This window comes from Girardinichthys multiradiatus, chromosome 14 (genome assembly GCF_021462225.1).
Source record: "Girardinichthys multiradiatus isolate DD_20200921_A chromosome 14, DD_fGirMul_XY1, whole genome shotgun sequence".
In the NCBI taxonomy this organism is placed as follows: domain Eukaryota; kingdom Metazoa; phylum Chordata; class Actinopteri; order Cyprinodontiformes; family Goodeidae; genus Girardinichthys; species Girardinichthys multiradiatus.
In genome coordinates, this window is record NC_061807.1 from 46,343,560 (window position 1) to 46,367,380 (window position 23,821).

At 40.3% G+C, this 23,821-nt stretch overlaps 1 protein-coding gene and 1 long non-coding RNA gene across 18 annotated transcripts in view; one reads left to right on the forward strand and one right to left on the reverse strand.

The window, feature by feature from the left end:
- The window catches only part of ablim2 (actin binding LIM protein family, member 2), a 332,383-nt gene extending 315,834 nt beyond the window's left edge, over nt 1–16,549 (forward strand). For 15 of the 17 annotated variants that reach the window (XM_047385748.1, XM_047385747.1, XM_047385746.1 and 12 more), the window contains 7 exons: nt 4,850–4,887; nt 5,073–5,181; nt 5,266–5,324; nt 6,428–6,488; nt 9,646–9,653; nt 9,756–9,836; nt 14,773–16,549. In XM_047385748.1, coding sequence (XP_047241704.1) covers nt 4,850–4,887; nt 5,073–5,181; nt 5,266–5,324; nt 6,428–6,488; nt 9,646–9,653; nt 9,756–9,836; nt 14,773–14,886 — 470 coding nt within the window. In that variant the 3' untranslated portion in view covers nt 14,887–16,549. Of the gene's footprint in view, nt 1–4,849; nt 4,888–5,072; nt 5,182–5,265; nt 5,325–6,427; nt 6,489–9,645; nt 9,654–9,755; nt 9,837–14,772 lie in introns of those variants that run through there. The other 2 variants (XR_007041374.1, XR_007041375.1) reach the window with 1 other exon arrangement.
- Nucleotides 2,696–4,841, reverse strand: LOC124880550. The gene is made up of 2 exons (XR_007041376.1): nt 2,849–4,841; nt 2,696–2,767 (listed from the first exon to the last, which is right to left on the reverse strand). It is a non-coding gene; the product is annotated as an uncharacterized LOC124880550 (long non-coding RNA).
- Nucleotides 16,550–23,821: the final 7,272 nt, after the last annotated feature.

Below are 23,821 nucleotides of genomic sequence, written 5' to 3' on the forward strand. Positions count from 1 at the left end.
CCAGGGCAGGGCCAGCGGCCGGCAAGGAAGAAACGATCAGGATCCAAGTTATTGTCAGATGAGTTCTTCAGAAGTTCTTTTACTTGGAGTGGGACTTGGGCAACCTGAGACAAATAGAAACTATTAGTCAAGGTTATCAAAATTCTTCAAAGATACAAAGTTTCTTCAAGGTTCTTTCAAACTAGGAAATGGCCAGGTAATAGTACCACAATGAGGCAGAACACTCAGGCGTCAAAGTGCTGGCTTGCCACCCTCTTGTAGTCCTCCAGCTGATGACAAGATGTGACACACCTGTCCACCCTGATCCTTCAGCTCTAACGGTCCCTACTGGTGGAAAAGGGTTAGTAGCAGGCAGATGATAACCAGGATCTGACACCCTTCTCCTATCAGCTCTGGATTTAAAGGGCTTTCCCCAGCCCAGCTCCAGTTCCACATCATAGAATGGTAATTCTTGAAGTGGGTTCGTAAATTGAAGAATCTCTCCATATTTGATGAATCACCCAGTTCCTGTCACTGGAAAACATCCCCACACCATTATGCTGCTCCCACCATGTTTCAAAGTAGGGATGATGTTATCCTGAGCAGGGCCTGTTTTTCTTTAGACATGATGTGCATGTCAAAAAGTTGTATATTTGGACAGGTGAGTTAGATTCTTCTGGTCTCGAAATCTTTAAGGTGCTTCCTAGTGGAAGTGCCCTTGATCTGAGTAGTGGAGTGTATTAGCAATTTTTAACCTGGTGCGTGCTCCACCATAGTCAACATTGGGTCCTTGATCATTTCTCTGACCAAGACCTTTGTCGGTGGCTAGATCTCCTAATGATCCTAAACTTAATGAAGGCCACATAGCTTTTTTTAAATTTGCTTCCAGATTTGTTCTTTGACACAATCTGGTCTTGGAGGTCTGCAAGTGTTTTACTGGAGCAATTAAGACAATCAGAAGCAGCTGAGCTTTGATATAACTGTTGTAGCAAAGGTTAGGAATTCTTATGTGGCAATAATGTTGTTATTAAATGTTTTAATTTGAATCAATTTACAATAATGTATGAAAATGTCCCCTCACTTTGTCCTTATAAGGTATTTTGTTTTGATTTTCTGAAAGAAAACTATGCTCCAATCACTCATAGAATAAGTCTGTAATGTCACATAATGTAGAAAATATAGAGAGGTGACAATAATTTGTGGTGGCCCTGTTGTAGGATGTATGAGTAACACCTTTTTGTAAAATTGTAGAAAGAGCAGATTATTCATGATAAGTAGGTAAAAGTAGGTAAAAAGGACCATTTAGGAAAGACTCAGACTTTCCACGCAGGGGTGAATAATGGCTCACCTTTCTTTTAAATCTCAGTCAGAAAGTCATTCATGTGTTTAATAATCAGTAAAAAAAATTATATATAAATATACAGAATTACTCAGAAAGCATAATGAAAACCCTAAATGATCAGTTGGCATCTTTGGGTATATTGACAGTGCCACCATCATTATGATGAACTCATTTATTTAGTGCAGTTTGCCACTGCTTGTAGAAACTATTACCTCAAGCTGTTGTAGAAGTTGGAAAGAGGCATGGGCTGGTAACAGATTCTCACAGTCTAATAACTTTTAGTGAATATATGAATACGACTTCACACAAAGATTTAAAAAAAAAAGTAGTGCATGACCTTTTGCTCTTAATTTCCTAATTATCTACACACCCTACTTGTGTGTTACTAAAAGCTGCTGTAACAATCAATAAAGTCTATCTTATCATGTTTTAACCAGTTCACCAACAATTATTCTTACTGCTTCAAAATTATATTTTAATTATTACAGTTTTAAGGACGGGCTGCATGGTGGCGCAGTTGGTAGCACTGTTGCCTTGCAGCAAGAAGGGCCTGGTCTTTCTGCAGGGAGTTTAAATGTTCTCCCGGTGCATGTGTGGGTTCTCTCTGGGTACTCCAGCTTCCTCCCACTGTCCAAAAACATGACTTCTAGGTTAATTGGTTTCTCTAAATTGCTTTTAGAATGAGTGTATGCATGGCTGTTTTTCCTGTATCTGTGTTGCCCTGTGATGGACTGGCGACCTCTCCAGGGTGTACACCGCCTCTTGACCAATGACTGCTGGAGATAGGCACCAGCTTCCCTGCGACCCACTATGGAAGAAGCGGTAGAAAATGACTGACAGTTTTAAGGACATTATCTAATCAATTTATTTCTTGAGGAATTGATTTTCATGCATAGAATCAGGTAAAAATATAGAATACACACCAGCTAAATTTAGTAATACTTAAAGTGCTTATTTAAATATAGAGTCATAGAAGTATAACAAACTGATCATCAGCTGGTTACTCAAGTGATCTGTTTAGATAGCTAGCCTAGAATGGGTTGTTTCACAAACATGCCATTCATAGCTTTTCTATTGTAGTTTTAAAATGACCATCAAGGGAATATTTTTGCCAGATAATTATTGCTTTGTTCCCTTTAATTTAATACTCATATTCTAATCACCGTAATAGGAGTGATAAGTGGTGCTGCATTAGTTTCTTATGATATAAGATATTGTCAGACTGGCATATTAGTTCTTCTGGCATCTCATTAATCTTTGCATTTGAAGTCATCTTGCAATCGGAAATCACATGTAGATGTGGCACTTAAGGTCAAGTTGTCATAATGGGGTTTTCTTAGAATCTGAAGTGACACAACCATGAGGACCAAGACAGCATTTTAACAGTTTATTAAGATACACGGTTTAAGGTCGGACTGGAACCAGGACTGGAAAATCTGAGTCTTTCTGAAGGAGGAAACAGAGGCTGATAAACACTTTGGGTGGGAGTGGAGAAAATGTAAATGTGTTCTTTAGAGGCTGACTTACAGGGGTTGAGTTCTTGGTAAGGCCAGGGTGGGTAAGAAGTCCTTTATTCCACGGTGGCTTGAGGCTGACAGGCAATGCACAGTTTTTGGAAGGTGAATTGCTTCGTTCCTTCGCTTGTGTTTCATCTCTTCCGGGAAACTCCACTGTGGTTGGAGAGTTAACGTTGGAGCGTGGACAGGCAGGTTGATGGTTAGGTTTAGGTGGCTCCTGAGAAGCTGGGTTTGGAGCTGGAAGCAGAGTGGAGGCTCAGGGCTGGGGCGTCAAGGGTGGAGTTTCCAAACTCCTCTGAACGTGACACAAGTGAAACCGGAGACCTGAGAGATTCCACGGCTTCCTTCAGCAGAAGGTCGATCTGCAAGGCAGGGTAGAAAAACAAGATGATCAGAGAAATCTGCTTAGAAGCAGGACTGCAGAAAAGCAGAGGTCTGGCTGTTACTACGCCAAGTGAGAAAACGAGCTGACTCCTCCCTCTGGGTTTCCACTCCATATGAAGCCCAGCTGATTGCTCTCAGATGAGCTACACCTGTACAGCAGCACCTGCCAGTCACACCCTGCACAGAAAAAACACAGCACAAAAGCACAGCCTGCATGAAGCCTGCACACAAGCCACCATGGATATGACACAAGTTGCCTACTTGTCTGCATATTAGTGCAGAAATGTACGTTTGTGAGTGCAACCGGGCGAATGTGGCTGTAGCATAGAGCAATCTGCCCTATGGTCTCTTCAAAGTGACACATGCCCAAAAACCTCCAAAGCAAAATGCCCAGGAGGCTTCTTGGTCAGATTCCTGATTACCTCATCTGATTCCTTTTAATGCAGAGGAGCAGCTACTCTACTTCAATTTCCTGTTAATGATGGAGCTCCTGTCATACCTGCTCCAAGACTGGCACGAGGCGAAAAAATTTTTTTTCCTGATCCTCGGATTCACTACGTCATTGAGGCCGAGCGACAAAGGGCCCTAGGAGAAATTGCCACTTCAATGAGGAGGCCTCCTGCCCGCTCCTCTGCTCGCCTCTCCACATTGCTTTCCGGCTCATGGTTTAGCTACTGATCACGCCCCATTTTTCAGTTTTTTATTTGTTAAAACAGTTTGACATATCCAATAAATTTCATTCCAGTTCACGATTGTGTCTCCACTTGTTGATTCTTCACAAAAAATTAGAATTTTGTATCTTTATGTTTGAAGCCTGAAATGTGGCAAGAGGTTGAAAAGTTCAAGGGGGCCGAATACTTTCGCAAGGTACTGTACATGGGGGTGGTATTGTGATAATCTGCCTTGCTGCTTCAGAACCTGAACTTGCCATCATTGGTGGAACAGTGAGCATTGCTGTCTTACAGAAAATCCTGAAGGAGAATGTCCAACTATCATTTTGTCACCTCAACCTTAAATACACTTGGCTTATGCTGTAATACAATGTTCAAAGCACATGAGCTGTCTGAATATCCTAAAAACACAAAATAAAGGTTTTGGAGTGGCCTATTCAAAGTCTGAAGTTATTCCTTTTATAATAAAAATGCTGTGTCACAAGCTTAAATTTGTTGCTCATGCTGGAAAACTCCCCAATGTGCCAATGGTGGGACGACTAATCTAGGGGTTAATTACATTTTTAGGTAGGGCCAGGTTGGTTTGGATAGCTTTTTGACCCTTTGTAATTAAATAATCAATTATTCATTATTCATCATCCTAATCACAATATAATTGAAGTTTCTGAGTAACCGTGTTTGCTGATACCCTGCTTTGATATACCTGACCAAACTCCAACAGTGTTTTTTGTGGTACTTTAAATCCAGTGTTAGTATACAGTATTGGTGGTTGACACTTTTTTAGAATGTCATGTAGCTTTATGTCATGTCCATGTCATAAAGCTACCTCTAAACACTGTTTTCAGCTAAAGATGTTGTGATTTTCACTGAAGTTATAAGTGCAGAACAGTGTATCTCAGATAAAGATAATCCAGTACATTGATTGTGGCATCCTGTAACATCTGACTGTTTTACAGCTTCTAGAACATCCTGGCAGGAAGGTGATGGTGGCAAGGTGGGTCTGTGTGGTCATTATTATGTGTATTGTTTGAATTTCCACATTGCATATCAATTGAAACAATTTTCTTAAACATTGTAAGTTCTCAACATCCATAAATGAATTATCTAACTTACACTTTGCCATCATCTATCACTTCCATTGATCATTCTGTGCTCTTCCTATACTCTGTCTCTCTGTAGAGAACAAGTTGGATGATCTTGAAAAGTGAGATTGATAGTCAGATTCCTCCAGAAGATCTAGATCCCTGTAAATCCACCTGCAGTCTCCCAACTGACACATCCCAGCCAAGTGAGAAAGCAGTTACAACTTTATATTGATGTTGAATAATTTAAAATGCAAATAATAAAAATAAATATCTTGGCACCTTTGTAGATTTCCCCTACAACAAATCTGCATCATTACCCGGGTATGGAAGGAATGGTATCTTTAAGGTGAGCAACAATGTTTTTACAAACCAGTTTAATATTGTAAATATTTCAAGTGATGGAGAAAATCATCATAAAGTATTGGCACAGCTTGCTTGATTTGTGTTGCTGCTTTACAATCTCTTGAGGCAGTTAAATAATCTAATAACCATGGGCCACACTGATTTATAAATAGAATGATGAATAGACTGAATAGAAATCAGGGTTTTCAAAAAGTTATAACCTGGAACTGTTGGCAAAAATGCAATACAATAAATAGGAGAATGCTATTATTTGTTTAAAGTACCAACAGCATGAATTTAAAGGTTTTTGGTACCTAGGAATTAGCTATTTATTTTGCCTGTACTGTGGATTGCACTTTTTCTAAATTAATCTACACCACACCTTTGTGTGACACCGGTCCTTTACCCATTCATATCTGTTGTAATAAGAAGCAAGAGTGCATAGTGCTATTATCAATAGAAAAACACAAATAATGCTGGTATTAAAGCACAATTACAATAAATGGATGAAATATTTAAAATAATACATTACACCCTTGTGATGCTGAGTGATGAGTATTTTATTTGGTATTTTATTAATTATAATGTGATATAGTTTATTAATTCAATATTTATCACTACAATTACAAGATAACATTTTCCTATATGTTGTTCATCAAATTACCATTACTAGATAATTTGATTTCAGATACATAATGTCAGGCACAAAGCCTCTAACTTTTCAAGTTAGTATCATAGTCTTCTTTTGCAGTCAGTTGTGAGGGAGTTCCTGTGTCGGTCAGCCTGATGGTATTGGCACAAACTGGGTTGGACCTGTCATACAAGTCTGCAGGTTTGCCTACAAAGTATATATTTTATCAACCAGGTCAATATACTATTGACTGAATGACAGTGACACCGTTTGGTTTTTGTTTGAAACTTTGAAAATGTCCTTACAGCTAATAAAGTGATCAAAGCAAATTTGCACTGTATTTGGCTCTCGGGTTGTGGGAAGAAAATAGTTCTTTTACAGACCCAGTTGGGAACCAGCCCTGGTTACAAACTGGAACCTCTTTGGTGGAAAAGTGAATGATGGAAGATTGTGCTTAATGTGTATGTTTCCTATAGACTGCAAGAATGGTGGAAGATGAAGTGGACCCTGACTCCCAGAGCTGGGTAGGGATGAGAGGTGAGACTAAATGTCAACTTCAGAGTGTTATCTTCAATTCCTGTCTTTTGTTTGATAAGTGAGTCAAGATCATACGTATATCTGCTTCACATAATAACAAACAAACAAACTGTTGCCTTCTTGTTATTTTTTTTTCTCCTACTGAGTTGTATGGTAGCCCAGCAGGAGCACCATCAATTTCATTGTATCCCCCAGTACAATAACAATCAAGACAATTCTATTCTTTTATTCTATTCTGATCTGCAGTACAGAGAGCTAATTGCAAAAACCAGCCGCCAAAGAGACAGTTTCTTCCCCAAGGCTGTCTCTCTGAAGAACCCAAAAAACACCTTATATCTTGAGTACTAAGCTGTTCCATTGTGAAACAACAAGCATATCTGAACTATTACAATCTGCCTTGAAAACAAATTACCAATATTCATACTATTATGTAAGTGTGTATTCACACAATCTTTATCAATAAGACTGGTTCTGGTTCTCATTTTATATAAAATTTAAATAACAGATACAATAAGTCAAGCTCTTTTTGTTACCCTTTGTTTATTTTTTAAGTTTTGGAAAATTCACAGAACATCAATCATTTCCAAATTATTAGAACTACATAATATCCCTAATAAAGTCCTGGAACTTAGATTACTTTCCTAAGAATTTTCTTTTAAATCACCAGAAACTTCCACTAAAATTTTCCCAGAACTTACCAGGTATTAGGGCCTCGTGGAACTTACTGGTTACCACCCTGGTACTTTTTCATTAAAATTACCAGACAAGGTAGGATAGGTAGGATCCTTTTTACGCATCTGAAATATTATGCCATCTGAAGGTGGTGTATATAACTACACATAATAAGGCAAACAGTATAAGCCATATGAACATGAAGCATAATATAAAATGTGGCAGTTACAAGTTGCTTTTCTAGAACTTACAAAGTACTTTCATTTTTCAAATGGCTATATTGCTGCTATTAATAAAAATATCAAGTCAGTGATTTGTAGATTTCCATTGGGATGACTTGTTGGACCTCAGCAGTAGTATTCAGACTTATTTTCTCTCTCAAACTATACACTAGCAAGAATATTGTCAAATAAAAATATAAAGAGAAACCAATGTATTTATGCTTCAGTGAATGTGTTTATGAAAACTCAAAATGAAAAAGTGTTGGTGTATAGGGTTACCGACTGTGTGGCTGCAGGTGTGGCCATCACATATACATAGCAACATAGCTGCATTAATCCTAAGCTTTTCTGCAGTTCCCTGGATTGACTAAAATGAATAAGAGATAGCCGAAGTAGTTGGACTAAATCTACAGAATTACCAGTGCGTTTTTTGTGGCCTAAAGCAGGAGAGAACGGAGTAGGCAGTGAATTGATGAAACTCGTGGTTAAGGTGATAAACCTGTCTCATCATAGGATTTAAGATGAATAGAAAGATTATCATCCATGTGAGTTAACATGGATGACATGGTTAACATTAACATTTACTTTTTCTTCCCATAGAAACTACTCCTGGATCAGTGCTTCTGTGTTCTGCTTCTCTGTTATTTTTCTGTCTCTGCTTTTTTCTCTCAAACCCCCAGTCGGTCATGGCAGATGGCCACTCACACTCAGCCTGATTCGGCTGGAGGTTTCTTCCTGTTAAAAGGGAGTTTTTGCTCTTCACTGTCGCTACATGCATGCTCAGTATGAGGGATTGCTGCCATGTTAAAGCCAATGACTGTCCACTGTCGCTACATACTCATCCAGGAGGAGTGACTGCTAACTATTAAACTGTGCAGTCAGATTCAATTGAATCTGACTGCACAGTTTAATAGTTAGGATTAATTGGAATGTATGTACCTGACTTGAAATCTGTATGGTTCGATTGAACTGACTTAGCGCATTTTAAAGTTACCCACCTTTCACACAATGCAACAGGAAACAAAACTCACCAATTATTTTTTACCTATGCCTTCCTCCCTCCCTGTTGGATGGAGTAAGGGGGAGTCAGGTTTAGCCTAAACCAGCTCAGTTATGTTTGAGGTGCAAACACACCCACCATTTCTGCTACCTGTGCGACCCCTTCTCTTTTCCAAAGGTTATAATTAGTCTGACCGAGAGAGGTATCCCAATCCTTGTGGTTTTTAGTATAACAATGGCCACCAATGGGCTCTAGATGGACAAACTTTATCAGTTTATTATTTTACTTAGTTCCCCTACACATAGCCAATTCTTAAATGGCCAAACTCTAACACTCAGTAGTTTATTTTAACCTCCCCAACAACCCTGCACCATTCAAAACCGTTTGTGAAGTGCCTTGAGACAACATGTGTTGTGAATTGGTGCTATATAAATAAAACTGAATTGATTTGAAATTGAATTGAATTGTTCATATTTATCACTCTATACTCTCATACTCATAAACAACAGAGGCGGGTGGGGGAGGGGAGAGAAGGGGGAGCATTCAGGGTGATGGAAGTTCAACCTGTCACTTGAGCTGTCAAACAATTTAGATAAAGCTACCTACTTAAATTTTTTCATTGGGGCTGACTACAAATAAACACCATGCTTTTCAGATTTTCATTTAAAAAACGTACTGAAAACTCATCACGTTCTCCTTCCACCTGACAATTCTGCACTTCTTTATTTTGGTCTGTCACATAAAATCTTAATACAATACTCTGAAGTTTGTCCCTGTATCGGAAAGACATGTGGAAAAGTTCAAGGGGTATGATACTTTTGTGAGGCTTTGTTGTAAAATATACAAACAACAATATTTACTTTCCTATAATTGTAGATCTGAGGTCGGTTTACGATCCCTGATTACATTAACAAAAAGACCCTCACTACTCTGGTGACTTGCGGTTAGATTGTGGCAAAGTGATCAAATTTGTTTCAGCTGCAGCATGTTAAGATGTAAACAGGTGCAGTATTGGCTGTATTTTCCAAGGAGAGAGTCAAGACCTCATGACAATGTGTGTGTTGTATTGTGTGCAAGACAGAAGTTGTTCATGCTTTTGAACTTATTAAAAGTACAGTATTTTGGAGAAGTTTTGGGTTGACAGCATTGATTTAATATTCAGGTTTTATTGTGCTTGTTGTAATAATGGATGTGAACTTCAAATAAAGTCAGTTGCTTCACCAGATTTACTTTAATTTATGTTTCTCACTTCTCTCCTTTTCAGAGTACAAGGTAAGAGTTTGATTTTGTTTTACGAATAAATCACTTTGTAAATTAAAAGGGTTGTCCTGATTCTACTCACTGATAAATCTCCTTCATCTTTTTTTGTGCCAGATATACCCCTATGAAATGCTAGCAGTGACACATAAAGTGAAAGTGAAGCTTCCCAGAGATGTAGATCGCACCAGACTGGAGGTGAGCTTCAATCTTTTCCTCTGTGCGCTGCAGTTCCAGCCCCCTCCTCCTTTCCACAGAGAAGCAAGAGAAAATGTGAAACTATGGCCAGTGAAATTATTGTGGGGTTAAGCTTAAATAGCAATAGAGAAGACAAGCTCAGCTGTTCGGAATGACCCAAGACTTAGTCTACTGAAAGTGGAGTCTTAGATGAATGGAAGGAAAACAAGCTTCAGGCTCATAAAATACATTAAGAAAATGTCGAAATCTACCAGACCTGTTCCACAGGCCCTTCTCAATGAGATACACAGACTTTTTACAAATTTGCAAATTTGCTGAAAGTTTACAGGTTGATTTTTGTGATAAATAATTGAATTCACAAAATAAAATATCAGAAATCTCTCCCACATTTTACTCAACTTAGCTGATTAGTATGGATCAGTTGAATCAACTGTTAAGAGTCACTCTTGAAAATTTTTTGGAAGAATTTCTTAAAAAGTCTTTGTTGCTATCCTCCTGTATCAGACTATTATTCTGTATCTTATAATTAGCACACGATTCACATACTAACACACATAAAGAGGTAGTGTTGTGACTTCCTTATATGTTTCCTTCCTTATATTTTGTATATCATATCATATATCATAACATATGATCGGATACAATACCAAACCAATACCACAAGTACAAGAGGGTACAGTGAGATGCAATAGAGTAGAATATGCCTGAATATTATACATTATGATACAATAACTTACAATAAGGTATGATAAGAGATACTCATACTCGTACTCATACTTTATCCGAGAACAGGTCAAAGGGGCAGCAGACTTAGTAGAGATCACCTTCCCAGGTCACACAACAGACATTGTCCCTGCAGCATATCCTGAGCCGTCCCCTGGGCCTCCTCCCGGTGGGACGTGCCTGGAACACCTCCAAGGGGAGGCGTCCAGGAGGCATCCCATACAGATATCTGAGCCACCTCAATTGACTCCTTTTAATGTGGAGGAGCAGCGGCTCTAATCCGAGCTCCTCCCGGATGGCTGAGCTCCTCACCCCATCTCTAAGGGAGTGCCCGGCCACCCTGCGGAGGAAGCTCAATTCAGTCATTCAGATCTCGTTCTTTCGCTCATTTCCCAAAATTCATACCCATAGGTGAGGGTAGGAATGTTAAACTGACTGTTAAACCTAGAGCTTGACTTTTCGACTCAGCTCTCTCTTCACCACAACGGACCAACACAGCGTCCTCATACTGCAGCGACCTCAGCGATCGGTCTGTCGATCTTCTGCTCCATTCTCCCCTCACTCGTAAACAAGACCCCAAGATACTTGAACTCCTCCACTTGAAGCAGGAGCTCCCCAACCTGAAGAGGGCAACCCACCCTTTTCGGGTCGAGAACCATGGCCTCAGACTTGGTAGAGCTGGTCCTCGCCGCTTCACACTCAGCTGCGAACTGCCCCAGTGCATGCTGTAGGTCTTGGCAAGAGGAGGTCAGCAGGACCATGTCATATGCAAAAAGAAGAGACGAAATCCACTGGTCCCCAAACCAGACCCCCTTTGACCCTTGGCCGCACCTAGAAATCCTGTCCAACATGCGCCGGGAACAGGTCCGACTTAGTGCTGGCAATGCGACCAAACTCTGCTCCACTTGTACGGAGACCAGATAGCCCATAAAAAAGGGCCCCCTGGAGTGCCTACCACAGGTTCACCACGAGGGACATTGTCAAATGCTTTCTCCAGGTCCACAAAACAGATGGACCAGTTGGGGAAACTCCCATGAACCCTTAAGCTCCTTGTAGTGGGCGTAGAGCTAATCCAGTGTTCCAGGGCCGGGACGAAAACTACACTGCTTCTCTTGAAGCCGAGGTTCAACTATCGACCGTACTCTCCTCTCAAATTCCCTGGCATAGGCCTTACACGGGAGGCTGAGGAGTGTGATCTCCCCTGCAGTTGGAACACACCTGTGTCAGCCACGACAGTCCCGTAACATCCACAGACTTGAGGTACTCAGGGTGGATCACATCTATCCCTAAAGCCGTGTCACTGGAGCTTTTTGACCACCAATGTGACTTCAACCTGGGTGATGAACATGTCCAACTTTGAGTCCCCAATCTCTGCTTCCACCAGGGAAGGCGTGACGGCAAGATTGAGGAGTTCCTCAAAGTACCCCTCTTTAAACTGCCACCTTAACATGGTGGAGGAGTTTGAGAGTTTGAATTATCCTAGAGGCTATGTTGCCTATGCTTCAATGCCCCAGGCTGGGTCTCCTGTGGCAAACAGGCTCCGGGTGACGGGTTAGACAAAGAGCAGTTCAGACCCCCTTCATGAGGCACGTGACGTTGCCTGGAATGGCAGAGACAGAGTCCCACTCCGGAGCCAGCCTCGGGGTCGGGACTCATTGGTGAGCGCCTGGTGGCCGGGGTACTCCTTGTGGTCTGAACGAGAGACTCGCGCCCATCCCCCAGTGGGCCCATCACCAGCAGGGGGAGCCATGAAAGACTGGTGCAAAAAGGAGCAGGCAGCGTACGAAGGTGGAGACCTCGCCAACCTGATCCCAGGTTGCTTAAAATGGCTTTAAGGATGTGGTATGTCACCACGCTTTAGGAGAAGAAGCCTGAGCTTGTGCGGAAGGTCGTGAGATATTGGCTAGAAATAGTCTGGCTCACCTCCACACACAGCGTAGGCTCTGGAACCCAGCTCCTCGAGAATGGCTGGACTCTCTCCTACTCGCTTGGCCAGCGGGGAGAGGTGGCGGGCTGGGGTGGGTTTGCTTGTCGGTTCCTTAGCTCAGCTCTCTCGTATTGGGGTTTACCCTGGTGGATTAGAGTGTCACATCCCTGCACCTTTGGGTTGGGGAGAAGACCTACCTCTGTTTCGGCCTACGGGCCGAACAGTGGGGCAGAGTAGCTGGCCTTCTTGGCCTATCAGGGGTGCTAGATAGTGCCTCTCTCAGGTAATCCGCCATTCTGCTGGGGGACTTCATCGCCCCTTTGGAAGATGACGGTGACACCTGGAGCGGTCTGATTAAGAGGAACGGCATCCCTTATCTGAACCTGAGTGGTGTTTAATTATTTGACTTCTGTGCCAGTCATGGATTGTACATAATGAACACCATGTTCAAGCATAAGGGTGTTCATCAGTGCACTTGGCACCCATACAGCCTAGGAATTAGTCAATGATCGACTTCATAGTCATGTCTTCGGACCCTCGGTCGCATGTCTTGGACACCTGGGTAAAGAGAGGGGCTGAGCTGTCCATCGATCCCCACCTAGTGGTGAGATGGATCCGCTGAAAGAGGAGGAAGCTGGACAGAATTGGCAGGCACAAGCATACAGTGAGGGTCTGCTGGGAACATCTGGAGCAGCACTTGGCCAGGGATGTATTTAACTCCCAGCTCCGGAAGAGCTTTGATCAGATTCTTGGGGGAGGTTGGAGACATAGAGTCCAAGTGAACTATGTGTTCCACCTGTATTGTTGACGCTGCCACCTTTAGCTGTGGCTGTAAGGTGTGCGGTGCCTGTTGCGGCGGCAATTCCCAAACCCAGTGGTGGACACCGGCAGAAGGGATGCTGTGAACTTGAAGAAGGTGTCCTATCAGCTGTGGTTGGCTTGTGGGACTCCTGAGGCAGCTGATGGGTACTGTGAGGCCAAGCGTGCTGCAACCCTGGTTGTGGCAGAGGCAAAAATTCTGGCCTGGGAGGAGTTCAGTGAGGCCATCGAAGGAGACAAGGACTACCAGTTGGCCTCAAAGTGATTTAGGCAAATCCCAAGAGAGGGAAGCAGTGCTTTGCCAACACTCTTTACAGTGGGAGTTGACAGCTGCTGACCTTGACTGGGGACATTATTGAGCGGTGAAAGAGGTACTTCGAGGATCTCATCAATCCTGATAATACAATATAATGAGCCAGAAAAGGACGAAATGCAATATGATAAAAGTACAACATGATAGGGTGTGATACAAAAGAATGTGAGGCAATGACTTATGCTACAGTATACAATACTGTGTAATAACAGCGGGATCTGATATATTGTAGTAGGATCTAATACAATATTATATCAGCCTTTGGGACACCAACTACTGCCGCTGTATCCCCGCTGCTGAACGCCTGTCCATCTGTCTTCGGTGAGTAAATAAATCTCAGCTAGTTAGTTGAGTCACGCAACACTGGCTTGCCGCACACCGTCACTATGATCTGGTCCTCCATCTTCACTGACAATTGCTTCTTCTCCACTGCAGTCCTTCACCATACGTGACAGCCACATCCAGTCCCTGATTGGTTGACGTGATCCGAATTTAGAAAAAAGTTCAGATTTTTCAACTCGTCCATCATTCTCGCTTCACTTGGCGCGCCTTTCGCACCGCGTCCTTCGTCTCCTTCGAACCGCCTCGTGCCGCTCCGCTCCTGAACACGCCTCTACATAGGGATAACATGTAAATCGGCCGCTCCTATCGCAGAATCTGCGTTCGGTGTGAACGTACCATAAGAGTAACTGCATTTAGCAGTAAGCAAAAATGTTAGCTAATTCAAACTGACCTAAAACAGGAAAAGTCTTGTTTGATCACACAGTATGTGTTTTATAAAGTTCTTGTAAATATCTGCTGTCAAGTACATTTTTATGCAAAGTACCTAATTTCTTTGTACTTGTTACTATTACAATTAAGATTTTCTATTCCATTCTGAGAAGAAAGTGCCAATTTGGAGTGGTAGACTTGACCAGTTCTTCCAGTCTGATCACTGATTACTCTGAAGACTAAACAGTTTGTTTTATATGAAGACCTAGAACTCGAGAATATGTTCATATATGGAGCATATGGTTCATACCATCACACATTGGCTGAAGAGGTGTTTGTGAGATCTGAGGAGTATTATGTCGCTTTCAAATGTGTGAAGCTTTTAGTGCAGTTGGTATCCTCCACAAGTAAAAATGTTTCTCTTACCTGTCCTTCATTTGCAGAGACATTTATCTCCCAACGAGTTTCAGCAGGTTTTCGGAATGACGCTGGAGCAGTTTGACCGCTTGGCTCTGTGGAAGAGGAATGATATGAAGAAGAAGGCCCGTCTGTTTTAGATCATAATTAAAATAATTGCCACAACATCTTAACTAAAATCTAGAAGGAAGCAGAAAATAATAGCAGAAATATCTGTATTTTACCCAAACCTTGTGGCTGTAAATCTCCATGTCATCTGCCTTTGGAGCTCCATAGAGGCACCCTGTGTAGGGTTTTTACATCATTGGATTTGACTATGTGTAGCTTTTTGTATGCAGTTTGGTGTGAATGTTTGACTGGAAATCCCAGACAAGAGGAAAAGGAGTTGTGTTTGCATGGTCTGTGTTTTTTCTCCCTTATCTCCTGTGAGGTTCTGCATCCACCCAGGGGCTCTCCTGAGGCTTCCGTAAATTGGGACAAAAAAAGAAGAACTACTCTTTCCAATTCCTGTGCAGGCCTTCCACCAGGTTCTCTGTGGTTCTGGTTGTTTTATGTGGGCCTACCTTTTCAGACATGACCTGTTTTGTTTTTCTTTCTCCGGTTTGTTCTCTATTCTCAAACCGTTCATCTTGTCTCCTTTTACTACATGTATTTGCTACACTGCGTTTTTTTCTGTAGCTTTGTCCCCTGCCTGTCCTAACTCACTGTTACATTTCCAAATAAGTTTATCTGTTTTACATCATTGTCATTACCTTTAGGCTTAGATTACTGTATCATTGTAATTTCTAACTGTTCCAGAATGTCAACGCCAAAGACTGGGTTAAAAAAACTGGATTGACTCCGATGTTGGAATTTGTCAGGAACTGATGAAAAGCATCTTCACAAATGCTTCTGTTTTTTTTTTTTTTTTACTTTACCTCATCTTCTTCTTGTTTCATATCTTTCAAACCCATGAATCAACAAAGACAGATAAGGAGTGGATAGCAACCACAAGCCAAGAAAAAGTTGTCTTTAAAGATCTCAAACAAGCAGCATTTCCAGAGTGACATGAACTCACAAAAATACTTTTATAAGCTATTCTCAGAAGAATCTTTAAACCTGTCACAAGGTGGAGTTGAAGTAAATTTCAAATGTGTTATTGGCCATGCTCCCATTGTCTTTGCTGTCACATTTATGCAACTCAAGTGAGGCCTGGCCTGATTGAAAACCCAATACTCTGACAGAGTTTTGTGTCCCCTGCTAGTTTTACCTCTTTATTGTTTGCATGACTTCCTGCATACAGAAAGACCTACACATTTCAACTGAATCCCATTAGCTTTGCTGGATTTTACTGGACCACGAACTGATATTCTCATCATGATCATATGCAGGATTTATGTTTAAATATACTAAATATATACCAGATTTATCTATCTGTATACAAGCCGTGGTGTATCTTTAGGCATGCATGAGGATGATAAAATGGGGTTTCTCTAATAGCCTTGTATTAGAAACATATGAAAACATCGTCATCAATGTTGTCTGAATGATTGGTTATTTTATAGTCATATAAAATGCCTGAATTCGCTGCTTACCTTTGCTTGTTTAAGATATTTATTTCAATACAACATTATGCAGATTATTTAATTTGAAATTTTTAGGGTGTGGTGGCAAATGCATTAGCATCTCACAATACAGTTGGAGACGTACCACATTTTGAGTTTAACCTGAGCGTCAGATCAAATGTTTCTCCTGTAACACAATAACCCCTGTCTTTATGTTGAATTTCTAATATCAGTCTGCTATTAAAATGCTTTAACCAGACTATGTTACAGTTTTTACATTTGTTCAAGTGCTTGTGTTTGGTAAATGTTCAAACGTAGTGATTCAGAGTAGTAGCCACACACGTGCCACACAAAACGCGACATACAGAACTTACAAGAGCAGGTTGACAACGACTCCTAGAACAATGCAGGAACATGACAGGTGAATAGCAGGTATCTAGCAAGACGACGCGACGGGGAACAAATGAAACCGGTGAGCTTATGTGCAGGGAAGGTGAATGGTGAAACAATGGGAAGGAGAGAGGCGGTTAATCAGATGAATGCTTACAGTTGTGCTGGCCAGGTGAAGGAAACTGAGGTAATGGAGGTTGCTATGGTGACTAATAGAGCAGAAGGCTGGGAACATGGAGACATGAAAATAGAAACGTAAACGAAAGCTAAAGGTACTAAATCTAGAGACAAGGGGAGCTAAAAGCAATGTATAATAAGTCTAAACATATGCGAACCTAAATAGAATTAAACTCTAGGAGGAACTAACCAGGGGCATCGGGAGATAGAAACAGACCTAAGGAAACCTATATACTGTAAATATAAATCCTAACATGAAACACAAAACTAAATCTGGAAGGAACACTAACTGGACAAAGCAGGGACATAAGGAACTAACTAACTAAAACCTGCACACAAACAATATAAAAAAAACAAATCTGGAAAGGGAACTATTCTAAAGCGCTGGGAAAGAACAACTAATATTCAGGGAAACAATCAACTGGATAAATCATAACAAAGGGGTCTAAAGCCAGCATGAAGAAATTTACTAAATTAAGCACAATGCAGGAATAAATAAACCTAGGTAAACTGCTAAAACAAAACCAAAACAAAGTCCAAAATGGCATATGCTGGCAGAGACAAAGGATTTCGCAGCCTGACTGAATACTTGCACCTAAGATATAGTTTTCCCTCTGGGAGATATTTAGCAGAAACTGCCCTACCTAAACTATAGATCCTTTACCACGGATATTTGGACTTCAGATGTCTGCCCAATGGCACTGATAACCGCTCTATGCATTGGGTTGACATGAATACCCATGGCCTCTGTAGTGGGATACTCGTACTCGTCATCTTCCGCTTTATCCAGGACTGGGTCGTGGGGACAGCAGACTCAGCAGAGACACCCAGACGTCCCTCTCCACAGACACCTCCTCCAGCTCCTCCGGGGGGAACCCAAGACATTTCCAGCTTAGCCGAGAGACATAATCCCTATACGTGTCCTGGGTAGCCCGTGGGCCTCCTCCCGGTGGAACATGCCTGCCTGGAACACTGCCCGAGAGAGGCGTCCAGGAGGTATCTGGTATAAATGCCCGAGCCACCTCAACTGGCTCCTCTCGATGTGGAGGAGCAGCGGCTCTACTCCAAGCCCCTCCCGGATAGCCGAGCTCCTGTCACAATGTGTGTAGCGGAGGACCCCGGAATGCAGACGGACAGGCAGCATGACAGTAAGTAGAAGATTTAAATCTTTAGAAAAACAAAACTCACTCATAAAAGGAGGCAGGAACAAAACAATAAACAGGCAGGCATAGCATAGCATGATCCGTAACTACCGGCTGAAAACAGGGTGATATGATCCGAAATGTTTCCGCGAGGAATGAACAGAACAGAGGTGTATATATTGTAATGGAAATTCTTTTATTAAGTGTTCCAAAGTGTGTGACCTTTTTTATCTTACTCCTCAGAACATCTGTGTTAGAGGAAGAAGCTGTAAAAGCCATTATCAGAAGTTTAATGGTTCAGACCCATCTTTTAGGACAATGTCAGGAAGGGCAGTTAGGTCTGTTCCTAGATAACCTTGTCACCTTTGAACTCAAGAAGGGTTTGGGTCATAAAACACAGACTCTTTGAAGTTGAAATAACACTGTCATGTTCTGGTATAAATACTGTGTGTAAATGTTGATCAGGGCTCTGTTTCACTGACTAACCTCAGTGTCAGGGTCTTCAAATGCTGAATGCCTTTGAATAAAACTTATAAAGAAAAAGTCCAGATTTTTTCTTGTTATGAGTCAACTTCTACCCACTTTGATAAGAAAATTCCACAACAATTTTAGCTTCACGAACAAGATCTAACGTGCCAGAGGAGACTGCAGGATGGGACACGGACGCCTGGCCAGCCTGAGAGTTGTTCTCAGTCCACTTCCATTTTACGGAGGGGAGTTCTGGTGTCCACCTGCGGCTTCTGGCCGATTGGATCCGAACTATTTGTCTTCAAAAATATCTGGGTGAGAAGTTGCTCTGTGTGATATAATGTATATTATTATTTTTATTACACATTAACCATCATCTCCTAACTAATTAATTAGGTTCCAGAGTTGCGAGAGGGAGGACATCAGCTGAGGAATTGCAGGGAGGTTCTCATTGGTAACAATGGGATAAAGCAAAACACAGGGTTTTGCGGGTGGTTTTTTGCAATTTTCTACACCTCATAAAGGAGAAAAGCCAGTCGGCAGCGGTGCCGCTGAACAAGTAAAATAAAATGGTTCCGGAACCTTGAGGCATCAGGGGTGTCTCCTTCTTCATACTTTGATTTATAAAATAATGAAAGAAAAAAGTGGGGATGATTGTGTTAAATGTGCTTTAATTTGGAAGATAAGTTTGGTTTTTCACAGCGTGGAAGTTTGAGTGTAAATAAGTTAAATAGTTTAAATAGTTTCAAGTAAAACAGTTGATGGATGCAGATGGAAAAATAAAAAAAAACATAAGGAAAAGATTAAAAAGCACAGAGTGCATCAATTAAGGGGTTAAAGAGTTAAAACTTTCCTGAAGGAAGTTTCGTTTGTCTTAAATATTGCGATCAGTCGGGAAAGGAGGTAAAAGTGAAAAGGGACATTAGAGATGCGAAAAGAAAGTTGCTTTAGAAAGGAGTATAGTTCATGTTGTGGAAGGAAGTGACAAGCAGGGGGACAACTGACTGACTGACTGATAATATTTCTTTGTGCAAAATCTGAACCTATACTAAACCTTTCTTCTGCCTCTCTCACACACAAATACACACATATATGGGATTTGAGTTCAACATCTGCGTTTTTGAGTCTGGATTTTAGAAACCTGCCCTTCTCCATGGCTACTCCGCCAGAGACGCTTCTCCAGCACGGCCTGAAAGAGAGAGATCTGCCTTCCTGCATGTTGAAAATCCCAGTGTGACTAAGAAATCTGGACCCACTGAGATGGACACAAGAGCCAGAAGAGTGAACGCACTGGATTTATATTGAAAGCATCTTATGTGGGCAAAAGAGAAACCGGAGCAAAGTTTCTTCTTTCTCCCTCCTGGAGAAGTTAAAGTGGACAAAGAATGATTCAATGTCTCACCAACAGACCTGGGAAGGGCCTGGTTGTTTTTTGGACTGATAGAGGAATGTGTGCCATGGCAGTCTGACTCTGGAGCGATTTAGAAACTGATGGGGGTAACGTACAAACACACACACATTTGCATAAATCTTTTCCTATTTTCTGCAATGAAGAACGCTTATTAACCTCTGCTCATGTGACGCTTGCTTGACGTTGACAGATATAGCAGGTTAAAATATTATTTTAGGGTTAGAAAAGTATCTTTAAAAGGGTGATTACTTAGCTCATTTGATACTTTCCGGTTAATTCTTTTAGAGAAAGAAGTTCTCTTTTGTCGTGGAATATTCAGGGTCAATTATTCTAGTTATTAAAAGTTATGACAATGCAGAGGAAGTTACAACATCTCCAAAACTCAGGAGTAACCATGTGTTTCTATGTTATTCTCAGGACAGATCTCATGAAGGAGCATTTTTTTTAAAACCCAGCGCATGCGTAAAACCTGATGGGTTTCTCCTTCAGGTATTATTTTCTGTTGTCAGAGTTTGTATCCCATAAATCTAATGGGTAGAGACCTCATTAAAAAAGGCTTAGTTCTACTGCAGATGGTCTTCATACAGTCTCTGACACAGTACTTACAGTTTGGTGCAGTTTTTGTCCGCAAGTGCTAACTGACGCTTATGGAAAGTACAAATTCATTGTTTTTCACAGCAGCTGCTGGGAAGAGGTTATATTAGGATTTTCTTCCCTCTTCGGATTCATGCAGCGTGTTGATTTACACTGTACCTTATATCAGGTCCTGACAAAAACTATGAAAGGCTTGGTTTTGCAGTTTCCTTTTTTCTCCCTTTGGAGAAGGAAAGGACACCTAATCAGTTCTGTGCTGCACAGAAATATTAAAACACTTGTTGTTTTCTAAGATATCACCAGCTAAAAACTTTTAAAACTTTTGAGAGTAATTGGTTTTGTTAAACACATTTCCCTTGGTAAAACAAACCTTTAAAATGAGAATGAAAAATTGGGTTATTTAGAAAGAATCTGATTGGACAGTGGTACCACACAAAAATTAAACTAATCTCATGTTTCCTAAAAGACTCTGCATGAAAAGGCCTTCAGAACCGTGGAGTTATTTTCCACCACAGTACCAAGTTTTTTAAGCATGCTTTTTCTTTATTTTAAAACAGATCTGGTTTTTGTTTTGTTTTTGGTTTTTTAGCATAATGTTTGTCTGAAGCTTCTTATGAACTGTGTTAGGAGCAAATATGATCTGAGGTAAATTAGGAGTTGTGAACTAACAATTTTAAATCTGATTATTGCCCAAGCAGAAATAATATATTTAGCCAATCCTTCAATCTCTGCAGAAAGTTAACACCATTGTTCAATGCAGTAATACTCAACTTGTGGTTCCTGGACTCCTGAAGCCCGTAAGCCATAGATTTTGGGTCCATAAAATTATAATATTTAATTAAAGGTAGATCGATTACCTATTAAAACAGATCTAAGCCAATGATGAGTTCCAGTCATTTGGTGGCTTTGAAATGCAATAATACTCAAAATTTCTACTCTGGGGAACACAGATTGGGGTTGAAGAGTTTAGTTTTGGAACCAAGGCTAGGATTCTTTATAACAGAATCAAGACAAGTAAAATCCTTCAATTTAGGAAAAGAAAATAAATAAAGGCTCTCTCAACACTAAAGAGGATGGTCGGCTCAAACTCCAGTCTCCTTGTTTGATTTCTTAGGGTTTAAAGATTAAAGGAATACATATGAGTACAAAGGTACACAAGGCGATTTCAGATTACTAAGAGATAAAATATTGGAACATTTATCAGCATTTGGATTGTAAAAGAGGGGTTCTAGTAATACGTTTTCCCCAACTCTCAAAATTTAAATAGCCAAATTAAAGAAAATGATGTTTGTTCTTTTTGAAACACTATGTGGGAAAAAGTCCAGTTTGGAGACAAGCTTCTTATCTTAATTTCTGATTAAGTCAAACACTGCAGTTTTGTTTAGTTTGGGTATACCATAAAAATGTCAATGCTGACTTTTCTAATTGCCCCTCGGGGATCAATAAAGTATCTTTGAATTTGAATTGAATTGAATTAAAATACTTCTTTGCATTTAACTTGAAATTCTGCAATACAGCTGCGATCAAATTGAGCCAAACAAAAAGAGAATTATAACAATAACTCTCAGGATTGTAGTTATTATTATAGAGTTACAGTACAAAGAATTAGCAAAAGGTTTCAGCATCAGTAAATTTGGATTCATTTAAGAGAAAACTGTTGCTGTGCTTCTAAATACTTTGAGATTTTTTGGACTATGTGCACTCATTTTTAAAAAAAGGATCCTGAAGATTGTCATAACAACATTGATCAATTATAGCATTAAAAGATGTGGTTGAGAAAACATATTCTGAAAAGAGATTGTTAAAAATTTCTTTGATTTCTTGAAGCTTCAAATTTGGCCATTTGTCTGTCTTTGATGTTTTGTCTTTGTTTTGTTGGACTGAATGTTTGATTATATGTTGCATGAAACAATAATCCATGTTTAGAATAATGTTTCTAAATCCCAGATTGATTAAAGCTTTGAGTTTTCAGGAGAGTTAAGAAGCAGCTTGTTTCTGAGGTAGGTGCATGTTAATAGCTTTGCAGTTTAAGGTTCACTATTATGGGTTGGGATGAAGAAACTGTGGGTCCGCCCATAGGCTGCCAATCAGAGGTTAGTTCTGCCTGACTCCGCCCACCTACCAGGTTGGTTCATGCCTTTGTTGTCATGGTAACGCTCAGCACCTCCCTTCCTGAGTTTTAACACTGTTTAAGAGACAATAGAATCAAAATGCTTGTAGTGATTGTTGCCTTAAAAACATGTTGTTTTTTTTGTATAATAATTAAGGATGTAGCAGGACTTTTGGATTTATGTGTTTTATTATTAAAAAGTTAATGAAATAGTTTAAACAAGTTTGAAGAATTAGTTTTGCATGCAGAATCATTGGTGATTTATTAGATTGAAAGTTTCCCTGGTACCATTAAACTAGCTGACAGTTCAAGATATGCAAAAGTAAGGAATATATTTTTGATAAAGAATCTGAGTCATGACTTTATACTTGGTGGGAATTATTTATTAGATTCGAATTTGTAGGGTTTATGCATCTGAATTACATTAGATGTCCATTAATCTAATACTCATCTTTGTACAAGACAAATCAGGATGATATGTGACTAATTTCTAAATGAGACATTGATGAACTGAATAATTAAAGTTTGTGTTTTGTTGTTAATGGAACTGAATTGCAGTTAAAAACATTACTCTCACTCACTTAAAACTGTGCACATATATTTATATTATATTGTAGATATGTTTATACTGTTTAATTTGTACTGTATTGCACCGACTACGCCAAAACAAATTCCTTGTATGTCCAAAAACGTACTTGGCAATAAAGCTTTTCTGATTCTGATTCTGATTCTGATTCTGATTCTGATCTGGATTTTTTTTTTTATGTTGCTTTCGTTAAATTCATAGTGACACATAGTTATGTCAGAATTAATTTCTTTGGTTCTATGTAATGTAATCTTGGTTACTAGAACATTTTTGTACGAAATTTTGCTGAATTGTCGCATGGTTGGACCCTGCGCCAGAAGAGGGGAATGTCAGAATAAAGCAACATGGGGTTCCAAAAGCTTTAGCACTCATGGAAAAAGGGTAGCTCAGACCTCCAGTGAGGACTTAGTGACAATGCGAGAGAAACGTTGTACTTTGTTTATATTAATGGTGCATAGCTCCCTAAGACCACATTTTGAAAACCTGTCTGAAAGTATGGTGTTGATTCTTTTGTGAAATTTTACATCTCCACAGATTAGACCATTTTTGAAATTCTTTTTGGGTATTCTGAAACTATGAAATGTTGACCTGTAATCAGACCTTCCACAAACATCATGCCACATTAGCTGATGGTCACTGCTAGTATATCAGGT